At 41.4% G+C, this 12,082-nt stretch overlaps 1 protein-coding gene across 3 annotated transcripts in view; it reads right to left on the bottom strand.

Annotated features, from left to right (window-relative positions):
• Nucleotides 1–12,082, bottom strand: part of hdac9b (histone deacetylase 9b) — a 44,498-nt gene that overhangs the window by 16,239 nt on the left and 16,177 nt on the right. The window contains exon 1 of one of the 3 annotated variants that reach the window (XM_005472453.4): nucleotides 4,469–5,067. The exons of 1 other annotated variant lie outside the window; for it this stretch is intronic. In XM_005472453.4, the coding sequence (XP_005472510.1) occupies nucleotides 4,469–4,577 (109 nt within the window). In that variant the 5' untranslated portion in view covers nucleotides 4,578–5,067. Of the gene's footprint in view, nucleotides 1–4,468; nucleotides 5,068–12,082 lie in introns of those variants that run through there. One more of the 3 variants, XM_005472452.4, reaches the window with a different exon arrangement.

Genomic DNA, 12,082 nt, shown 5'->3' on the forward strand with positions numbered 1-12,082 from the left:
CCTTGAGGAAACCTCAACAGCCTCATGTGCCTGTTCTATTCTTGTCTGGTTTCTGTTGGCAAGAATAAAGCTGAATGGAAAGACAATGTTAAAGGAAAAAAGTAAAGCCCTAAAGCAAGGGTGGCACCGTTCCAACCACACTGAAGCATCTACCTTTATAAAGTACAATTTGCAACTAACAATTTTCATCATCAATATGATCGTCCATGAACAGCCCTGGATATTGTCTCCGCTACTGTAAATTTACAGTTATATAGATGCATTTAAATAAAATGCACCTCGAAACTACCCAAACCGAAATGTGCTGTTTCTGTATCAAAAAAATACGGAACCACCAGTAACTAGGTCTAAATATAAGTGCTTTTCTGAGCAGGGTCTTAATATAGACAACGTGCGAGAGGCTGTCACAGTTGTGAGGCCGCCAGCTCAATTTAACATGGGCAAAAATAAAAGAGCAGTGTCACATTTATGTAACTTTCAGGTCCTTTTTCTAAATGATCACTCACAAGGAAGAGCCTTCCACTTCTGGTTCAGTGGTCCGACTGGAGATCGTGGATAATTTTGATGAGTCTTGATTGGTACAAAGCGCACAGAAGTGTCTCTAGGCGGTGGTAAACATGAGATTTATGAATGACAGGTCCCAAATTTGTTTTTAGCACAAGGGAGCAACAAGCACCCTGCCCCGTGCCCAAATTCCTCCCTGTGGAGGGCCTGCCAAGGGGGGATTGGGTGACTCATGGCCTGTGACCACACTCCCAGTGCAGCGTCGCACCGCCAGTGTCCCCAAAGTGTTTATTTCTATAACCGATCTGCCTCTCATTAGCCTTGGTGGCGGTTAGGGTGACAATCACAGCCTTAATTTGAGATGTTGGATGGCTATCTTTTTTTGCCTCAGGCCACATTAGCAGGCTTCCCATCGTAGAGAGACACATCACCAGTGACACTACTATTACACATGAGGATACCAAAAGACATACGAAGCTGCACACTGCAAAATATTAACACAATAAATCAATAACGCAGGCTTTGTTTGACTTCCAGGCTAAAAGAATGCTTTAGCGTTTTTTGAGAGCTTCTAAACTGACTATTAAAATGAGGATGGAGTTATTAATATGGTAAACGGTGTCTTCTGACTATAAATACTGCAGGTATTCTTAACCAGCTGTTTGCACCTGGAGGTATATTACGGTGCCACTGCATGAGACCAAAGAAAAAGGGACATAAAGCTTCTGCAGACTCTGTTCAGTTTTGAAAAATGTCTGTTGGTAAACCAGTTAACAAGTATTAACATAAATGCTTATTTAGGGCTTATCTGGGGCTTAGTCTAGTTTCAGAGATGTGTTTAAATAACAACAGCACACGTGCGACATGTACTATGGAGTCTATTCAGAACACATTCAGTTATTCATTATAATACATGATATCTGTAAATATTACCACTTGGATTCTGAAAGTTAAGATCAATAAATTAACGTTAAAAAATTTTCAGCAAATAAAAAGTATGAAATTCATGTAAATGCAGCATTAGAGGTTATTGCTCTTATGTAACTCGACTTCCACCAGCTTTCCCAATAACTGCTTTTTTTGCTTGATGAAATTAAAACCCGTACAAGGCCAGAAACATTACTACAAGTGCAGTTGTAGTTGTGTTTTTCCACTGAACCACAGGAGTGTGCACAACAGGAAGGATACCATCTTCACTTTACTGATACTGCTCCTAGACCGTTACGTATAATTTGCATTTTATTAGTTATTTGCCCATTTGAGCATCAAAATAATGAAACACTATGAACTGCACTTTAACCGTGCATGTTGTGAATGTTTCGTGTGAAACAGAGAGGGTTGCTGATCTAAATTCCCTGTCTGACAGTATAAATAGAACCAGATACAGAAGATGTTTGAGGGCAAAAATAAGCTGATGCTTGGGACTGCAATGTGGTGCTGGATCTCTCATTAAGTGCCTTGTTATTTTGAGCAGCTGGCATGTCTAAACCAGGAAACAGGTCTTTATTTTTAAGACTCAGGCTCGTCCTTGCAGCTGAGCCAGAGCTGCGGTCTGCAGGCTATCTACTAACAAAGAGAACTGAGCTGAGCTACCACAGGCCTCTCACTGAGAGGAGCCAGGACTCCAGTTGTCTCCCGTCCTACCATCATATCAAATCGTCTTATAAAACAACATATATACAACACTGTTATCCAAGCACAAGAAAGCCCAGCAAAGGACAAGTAAAAACTGGGAAGTCCTTCTGTAACACGGGCAGCTGATCCTAGAGTCAATTCAATTCCAAATAAATCAATCAGCAAGAGTCAATTACCTTAACTCGCTGCACAACCGCAAACCCTCTAACCATCCATTAGCATAAACAACATGCATATCGAGATAAACAGTGAGAAATATGCATGATGTCCAATGTATTTCTAATTGTTGATGATCAAACTGTTACAACACTTCTACAACATTTCAGAAGCAGAATCAGTTCATTCTCATAACGAGTCATTTTCATGCAGTGAAACAAAATAAAATTCTTTGTATTATTTTGAACCATCTCTTTTGCAGTAAGCACTTCAAACACAGATGAATAGATCAAGGATATGGACAAGGGGACTTGAAATGTAGGCCACTGTTATTGTCTGAAAGGTTCCCATTAATATTTTACATGCAGGGGAAACTAATTATTTTTTTCCCTGTTTGTCAAGAGCCCATCTGAAGACTGTTTTAATCACAACTTTGATGGTGCTGTCACTGAGCAAAACAAAAATGCAATGGAGCCCTCTTTCTTTGCCGATCCGCTCGAAACGGCAGACAAGTACGGTATCGTATAAAAGGTCAAGGAGTTTTCTTTAGAAAACAGTTCACAACAAACCTATTCAGTCAGTGCAAGGATCGCGTCATCAACAATAATCCGCACAGATAGAGTGTCATGAAAATTAAACAGCCAATGATTGAGCTCTCCCCGTGTCTAAAGGCACTGTACCTGCTATGTCTACAACTCTGTCACGACACGCAGTAAACTCACGGAAAGACACCTCTGAGCAGCTTCTTTAGACAAATAATGTTAGTCACTGTGGACTGATTTGCTGTAAAGTGGAAAGAACAAATTAAACAGACAAATGACAGAATCCTCTATAAATATCTGTTCCAAACCGTAGTTATATCAGGACCTTGCTGAGATGGAATGATAACGCACAGACGCCTAATCTTAGCAGGCTAATGCCATAAGCTGAAAATAACTCACCTAAGAATAGCTGACCCACAGAATAAGCAAGGAGCCCGATTTCAGGCGCTCTGTATAGCTGTTGTTTGGCTCGTAAGCCGCTAAAGTCAAAGGAAGAAAGCTCTGCTCCTGTAGCCTGATAGTCAAATAACCTGCTCTATTGACAGACGTGGAATGTGTCATCTCTGTGTCATCCCCGGGACTTATTTTTAAATCTTTTCACGTTTACCCCACTGCCTCTTCGTGTTTTCAGTTTGCTTGCCTGAATCTTTTTGGTATTTTTAAAAGGTACATTTCACTCTGGGTTTTTGGTGGGTTTTGGGTTTTTTTGGATATGCTTAAAAAAATCTTACTGTACATGAAACTAAAATTATTCAACATCCTGTTCCTCACATCGTGGGCTTATTTCAGAAGTAGTAACAACTCAGTGGTCATAGCACATTAAATTAAGCGCTGGTATGACTTTGCCATTACTCATGCTTCCCAGCGATTCACACAAGTATGGAGTTTTTTTTAACTCTAAACTAATTTCGCCAAACATGTTTTGAATTTTATCAATAGCCGCTTTGAGAAAAAAAACAAAAACCCAATGCAAAAAAGGTGTGACTCATCTTTCGACAATACAGAGAATAGAGCTTACTCATACTGATGTCATGTACTCAATTCAATTCTCAGGTCAGAAATAGAAACAGTCGAGAGAGAAACCTTTCACATGTCCCCTCAGTATTTCTATCACAGTTCTTCCTGTTCCCTGAAAAGTGCATGCTGACATGGAAGCTTGAAAAACACAGCATCCCTGTCATGTTCACACTGACTCGTTTCAGACAAGCAGAGCATGGGAACAGCGTTAACACATTCTCTCATTTTAGCAGAGCACTTTTTAACTCAAAGCGTCCTCTGCGTCTAAATAGAGAAGCACAATATTTAAAGCGGCGCATGTTATCACAAGCTTAAATACCTCGATTCAGGAAGAAGTGCCTGGTCGTACCACGCTGCTGTGCTGAGAAGCTTTGAGTTCTCTTCTCGCACAGAAAGAGAGAGATCGGGCGAGCGCAAAGAGTTGAGAGTACGGGAGAGTGAGAGAGAGGGACAGAGCGAATGTGTGCACGAGAGGCACAGTGGATGTAAGACAGCAGGGAAGTAGGAAGAGATTTAAAGACAGAGGGGAGACAGAGATTGGGATGCAAAGACGGTGGAAAAAGAAGGATAAGGCATTCCTCAAGGGGAGTGGAAACGCCAGGCTGTGTGATCACCTGAGTTGTTCACGTTGTGCATCTTGCTCGGGTTGGGGAACTGCTGGTGTCCAACGCGCCCTTCTGTTGTGGAGAAACTTGACTCGCCCTCGTAAATCGTCTGCAGCATACTCCACTCAGCACTCAAGTCTCATTGCAAGCCTTGTGTTTCCTGACACCAAGAGCCAACCCTCAGCCACTCCAGGGGAGAGACCACGACAACAGGCAACTCTCTCCCTTCCTCTGTCTCCTCCTCTGAGAAACTACTCTCACTGAAGCGCAATAACACAAGCAGCATACACTCTCTCTGCAGGGCTGGTACTCTCCCGGGTGCCCTGCTTTAGTCTGTTCCAAACACTAACACTGTGTTTGGAGAAGAATCCAGCTTCTTTTCCTATTTGCCTCTCTCTCTCTCTCTCTCTCTCTCTGTGTCTCTCTGTGTGATTTTTCTTCTTCCTCTCTCTTCAGCAAACTGACTGATCAGAGACTGAGAAAAAATGTAAAGCTGAGTTGCTAGGAAAGCCGTGTAGTGTGTACTGAGCACCTCGCAGAGGCAGTAATGCAAGCCGGGGAGGGAGCAAGCTTCATTTGCATGTGAATCAACAACTGCGTGGCCCACAGGTGACAGAAATAGAACAATGGCCAGCCCTGGCTAAAAATAGGTCAGGCGAGGCGCAGGGATTGGAGCAGCATTGATGCGTTTAAAAATACCACACCAAACACAGCTGTCTTCTTCAGCTCCTGCCAGAAGGCATGTCTCCTGACTCCCTCTCTGCAGATGGAGGCTTGAATCCTCTCTCTCTCTCTCTTTTCTGATTTGTTGAACCTGTCTCTCTCTCTCTCTCTGACTCTATTTATGTCTTAATTTTGTCTTCTCAGGTATATGGATGGAATGATGCATTTTTGTTCTGATGTACCCGTGAGAGGGAAAGAAACTTTACATGTGCACTTGATAGCGGGGGTTTTGCAAAGCGACTGATTGCCTGTTATTATGAATCAAAAAACCAGTGAAATGGTGTATAAAATTTTTTTGCGATGGGGTATTTCGACAAATGCAACCAAACACCGGTGCTTTCAGGCGTAATCTGCATGTGTGACAAAAACGCAACAGGACGTGTTAAGACAAGCGAGACACCCAATGAACAGAGTGTTCATTTAAGATGATTTAACATGTGGAGTGTTACCTCATTGCATTAGCTCGGTATATGTGTGGGGTTCAGTGTGTATTCAGGGCAGTGATGCTACTCAGGAAGCATGCTTTCAGCTAACCAAGGAAGCCAACTGTAAGATGCCATAACAGCATGATCGTAATTACATAAACCTCTCAAACTGTGTCAAGAGCACTTTTCCAGGATTGCAAATCCCATTCCCTTGAAACACTCTTGATACTGTTTAATGGTGGATTTAAGAACAAACAAAACACTACACTCCCCATTTACAATCAATAGAACCTAAATTCTAAATTCAAGCACTAAGTGGCTATATATACTTGGATGTTTTTCATTAATATTACAAGACAAAGATCTATATATTCCCACTGTAGCCCATAAAAGCCAAGTCACATGTTTTAGCTGACCACTGATGCAGGGCTGGGTTTGTGGCCAAGCAGCCTGTGCCTTTAAATTTTTCATCTTCCTTCATAATTTGACCTGTCCCCCAGCCAGGGGCGTGGAGCCAGCATGGCTATTTTTAGGTCCCGAGCTCTGACGACTGGGCTACAGAGACACAGAGAAGGAGTTTTACTGTGTTGTTTCAGCTGGACAAACATTTAACCCCTCAATCCTTTTTATCAAAGCACAAACCAAGAAGCCAAGAAGGAAATGCACAGCTTGCAGGCTCACCCCAGACACAAAACACAACTCTGGGGCTAATGTTTGGGCATGTTGGCTGATTTGATTATTTATACACAGAGCCATCAGGAACTGTGTTTACAGTTTTTTTGGGGGGGGTTATTTTTTATAGAAAACATATAATGGAACTCAGATTCAAAGAAAAACATATCTTCATATAATTTGTACAATAGTAAGAAAATTGCTTCTACAAAAACAATACCAACAGCACAAAACAATCAACGAATGACTGGGTGAAAGTTTATAACGCGAGTGATACTTTACAGAATAAGTAAACTCCAGACTGTGGTGGAATTTATGTTGGATATGTGAGCGATAACAAGCCTTCAAGTTCAAGGTAAGGATGGCTAAAGACCCAGAGCTCCATCTGTCACAGTATCCGTCACACCGGGCAAGCTCTGACCCCGTAGGCTGGCCTTAGTCATAGGCTAAAGCATAATTAATCAAGAGAGGAAGTAAAGCTGTCACGTGAATGACACTTATTATGACAAAGGGATTTCTATTTTAATGTCCTATTTTATCATATCCTATTTCTTCATCAAATCCTAAAATTAAAAGGCCTCTGTGCATTTTGCAACGTTCGTGTCTGTTTTCCACTATTACGCAACAAAATACTATATTTAATATTTTTGCCATTGAGACGAATCATGTCTGGCTTAGTGTTATTTTTTGATTTAGTTCATTTTTTTATAGAAAGGACTACAAAAAAGTATACCCAGCTTTATGCTTCAGTTGTCCTACAAATGTAGGAAATACAAGCACATTTCTCTGCTCTATTACAGGGAGCAGACACACGTGATTAATTCCCGGTATCTTTTTGAAAAAAGTTCAGGTCAACCTGCCCTGGTGCACGTCAGAAAAACAAAACAGAAACGTTTCACTGGGACATGTTAGCGGAGATTAACCTACACTTTTTATTTATAACTAGCTTCCTGAGGCTGATGAGGGATTGTGGGATTGGAAATAGCTGTCCAATAGGCAGGGTCCAGTAAACCTGCAATGTGGCAAGCCCATTATAGCTCCTACTGCGTCACTGGCGGCCTTTGTCTACTTTAGTCCTATTAAAGCATTTAAGTGTGAACGTCAGCGTCCCTGCTGGAGAGCCACTCTACTCTGCTCTCGGGTGCCTGGGCTCGACTGTCTGTCACCTCCCTCATATCAAACACAAACTCTGTGTCTCTCTCCGTGTGTGTGTGTGTGTGTGTGTGCATGTTTTGTCACCAGAGCACTAATGTGGAGTGGGGAATTATTAGTGATGAGGGAACAAGTGGGCTAGATCAGTGAAGGGCTCATAGCGCTTTCCAAAATTAAATGAACGGCCATTATAAGCTGTTTTAAAGAACACCCTATACAAACATATAGCACCCATACACATTATCATTATGCTGTTGCCGTTTTTAGATTGACTCTAACTTTGTCAATTAAAGTGCAGCTTTCATGCTATGTGAAAAAAATAGAAATAACATGCTCTTAACCCGGTGATTTGTTTATTTCAAATGAGTCTACTCACATTACTACAATCACTGTGGCAGCTTCAAATCACCTCTTGAAGTTCTCTGGCATAATCACTATAGCACTGATGCCTTGTGACACACTGTGCATGATGAAACCCAGCAGGGAGGCAGAGTGAAGAAAGAAGGGAGCAGAAGTAAAGTGTTGCAACAGACATGGGAGGTGGACGAGGCTCACTCGTTCTAATTTGATCTGGCTAGGAAATGTCTTATTCTCCTTAACAGAGGATGACCTGCGTGTGGGAAGGAATGAGTCAGGTTTGCTTTGTTGTTCTCTGTTCTTTGAACTTCAAAGGCAACCATGCAGCTCAGTGGGGGTGGTAGCGGTGGGGGCGGGGGTCATCTACTGTTAAATAATCTGATTACACAGTGGATATCCAAGCACTCTTCCATGATCTTAATCGATAAACTCTAAAATTCATTTTACCCACCTCCCTGGCTTCCTGCCTGCAATGGTTCAGATTTCATCATGTCACCTTGGGAGGACTGTGGCGGATGTTATCATTGTCGAGTGCTTATTTCTCCATTCAGAGGGGGATGCTCCTCCCCAGAGAGGAGTTGCATAATAACAGCAACTTCTCATAAGTTACCATGCACCTCAATGGCACCACCCTCTCCCCTGAGCTTCGTCTCTCTAGTGGCCACCACGCAGCTCCAAGGGCACCCCTGGTATATGAGGGAAATTACCTCTCCACACCAATTACTTCACCACCCTCCATACGTCAGTCCCTGATGAGTCACCATTGCTAACTGTGGAAGAAATCCTAGATCAATTTATAGACTCATGCCAGTCTCCACATGAGCAGCGCAGCATACTCAGACCTCAGAAAATGTCCCAGCTGAAAGCCAGGGTTGAAGTTTTGTCACTTCAAAACAGCCCATTTTCCCTTTACCCTGTAGCCAGTCTCATAAAAGCACAAAGGCAATACAACTGCTGATTTGAAGGTAAAATCCAATTAGCCTGTACATCTGGGTGAGTTATGCGAGCATGTTTCCCCACTAATGATTCTGGGTGCTCTTGCTTTTATTGGGTTATTTTGTCTGGCTTCCTGTGGAATTTCCTGTTGGACTTTTCAGGGTGATATAGGTTGCACTTAACAGGTTGGATCGAATAACATGAAAAGCATTGAAAGGCGGTTATGTTTAGCAGTTAATGTTGAAACACTGCCGACAAAGTTTGGCAGTGCTGCTCCAAACACAAAAACAGACATGCAGTTTTTGCATTTCATGTGAAGACTCTGTACGATCCAGACAACTAAACTGCATTTTCAACTAGATTTTGAAGTAAACTTGTCTTCATCTGCACTGTGTTTGTAAAAAACATATTTTTTTGCAATCAGCATTTATGTTTATTGATTTTTCAAGCAGCCAATCATATATTAGACACGGTGGAATCCATCGCCAAACAACTATTTTCTTGATCTAACCAAACACAAAGCTAAAGCAAAACTCTTAACTCAAATATAATATAAATAATATAAACATATATGCAATATATATATATAGATAGATAGATAGATATAGATATATAGATATATATGTATAGTGTCAAAAAATCCTGCATATTATGCCTCCATCACTTCATCTACCTCCTTATGTGGACATAGTCGATCGTCTAAAATGTAAGTTGGGGGGTTTTTTTGACGAGAACACAGTTTAGATATATTGGAAGGTACTTCTGTGATGGAAGTGTAAGAAAACAGAGAGAAGTAAAAAAAAAAAAAAAGAGAGAAGAAGAAAGTCTGAGAAATGCGAACCCTCTATCTGAGATGTAAGAGCAGACTGAACGATAAAAGGCAAAAACACAATTTCAAAGCATCCGTTTATTGTGAGCTGACATTGAGGTCAGTTTACTTTCAAACTTTGAATAGGTCCTTGATGCCATGCCTTCATCTGCTGCCACAGGCTTTCTAAAAATAGACGTGTACCACAAAGGCACACTGGAAACAGAGGGCTGCTCTCAGTACTTTTACTGATCAATGTGCTCATCTCTGCTGGAAACCATTGATCCACTGTTTGTATCAAATTGACTATGTTGTTGTTGTACAGCTTCCATCCTACATGTACTCATGACAAGCCCGCTTTATGTTCTCCTTTGTTTCTTTTGCCAAGCACCATCCCTCATATTAACACAAACCATTGATCCTTTAAGAAAATTGTTACATCAACAGGCTTAGCATTGATTAGACCTTCTGAAAGACAACTCTTAATGTCAGCTGGCATTTTAGTGCACTGTTAACTAATAAATATGAAAGGGCACTTTTTTGCCTGGAACCATACTGGGTAGAATCATTGCATCAGAGGCTTTCAGACCTACATCACTGAAAAGCCTGCAGAAGTCAAATGTGGCATCTGTATCACACAAACACAAGGCCCAAGTGCACACATGTGACTCTGATGGAATACAGCCAAGTTTAGCTGACCTTAGAAAATCCCTCAGGGATTAATAAAAACAAAGGTTGTCTGTTCAGAGGCATCCTTCTAATCCACATCCTGCTAGTCAAGCCCATTTATGAGTGGATAATCATAGCATCATCCCCCAAGTTGCCTTGGAGCTATTATTCTTAATATGATAACAAAATATATATTTTTTTGCTATCGCCACTGCTTTTGAGAAAACACATTTTATCGGGCCTGCTTGTCCTTTGGCAAATTATCAGCAGAGTTATTTCAGTCACAGAAAAAGTACAGACGGTTTTCACTCGCAATTTTATTTTTAAGGGACAAATCTCACTTCTGAGACACGAGCATTATAAAAACACGCACATCGAGGAATATCTTGATAACACAGTAAAATGGATGTTGTTAAATAAAGCGCTCTGCGTGACTGGATTTGTCGATGACATTTAAAAGAATCCAACTAAACCTCATTCATGCATTTTAAAAGGTCCACCTGAAAAAAGTGCAACAGGAAATCCACTTTACTATGGGGAAGGGAGGGCTGACGCTTATTGTCCAAGCCACTTCCACCTACGCCATCACTTCTTTACTTGACCGCAGAACAGCTCCAGTACTCTCCTCCTGTGGTGTCTCAAAGGTCTCAGACACAACAATACCTCTGAAAAATAGCTCTTCCTCTGATTATAAAGGTAGAGCTCTGCATACCAGGAAATGCCCCACGGTGCATAAACCACCTCTGTTGCAATGTTAATGTCCGGGCTGCTTTATATGCATAAAGCTAGAGGGGCTCCACATGTATTTTTAAATGCTTTTGCTCAGGTGACCCTGCATTTCTGTGTTTGTGTATAACACATCATGTTGTACATCATATCATAGCGGTTTACACATTCGCATAACAAGCAAAAGATCTCTTGTTCGATCCCAGGGGAAGACACAAATCCCTTTGGGGTTGCTTCAGGAAGGGCGTCCGGCATTTGAAAACGCTCTGCTAAATCAAACATGCGGAGCTACCCGCTGTGGCGACCCCTTGTGAATAAGGGAGCAGTCGAAAGTAGCTTCTTCCTCTACTACAACATCATATTCATATACATTTATTTCACCATGGCAAAGTGCAATATTTGCATCCATTTATTTATGTATTTGCTCATTTCATGCAGCTAAAGATAAAGACTCATGTTCATAAGTACACTGTAAGAACAGTATTATACCTTGTGCTTCCTATGAGAATGTCCAAACGAGTCACACGGGTTTCTATTTCCTCTCTCCCCTGGGAGGCAAAGAAATAGTTCAGGGGTCATCTCACTTGTTTGTGCTACATTGGTGTGCATGTGTGTGTTGTGTAATATGAGTATTTACTCTCATTCTGTTTTAAATCTCCTCTCTATATTTTTTCGATTGTTTTTTTTTATCTTCGTGTATAACACAACGTGTTGTAGTCTGTGTAATTACATGGTTTGTAATAAAGATGATATTACAAATTTCTTATCCTTTCCTCTCTAAATCAGTTCTTCATATTTCATTGTTCTTTTGGGCTCATCAGTTTGGTTGTGACTGGAAAATCAAGCCGTAACTAAGGCTTGTGATTGTGGGACATTGTCCAAGTGGGGTAAAAACCTCCCGGTGGATCCTTCAGCAACAGTGCACCCTGCAGGTTGATTGAGAACAGAGACAAGAAATGTAGAAAGCAAGAATAGTCAGAGATGCTAGGTATATAACTGTGAACTTCCCAAAGCAATTTTCAAGGACAACAAAGACAAATACGCCAACACACAACCGAGAAAACAGGCAGAGTCACCACAGAGGTCCTCTACATACATACAAGTCAAGATCCAGTGCAAACAAACACTCATCTGCAGACAAACAGACAGCCCTGC

The sequence above is a fragment of the Oreochromis niloticus genome, linkage group LG11 (genome assembly GCF_001858045.2).
Source record: "Oreochromis niloticus isolate F11D_XX linkage group LG11, O_niloticus_UMD_NMBU, whole genome shotgun sequence".
NCBI lineage: Eukaryota > Metazoa > Chordata > Actinopteri > Cichliformes > Cichlidae > Oreochromis > Oreochromis niloticus.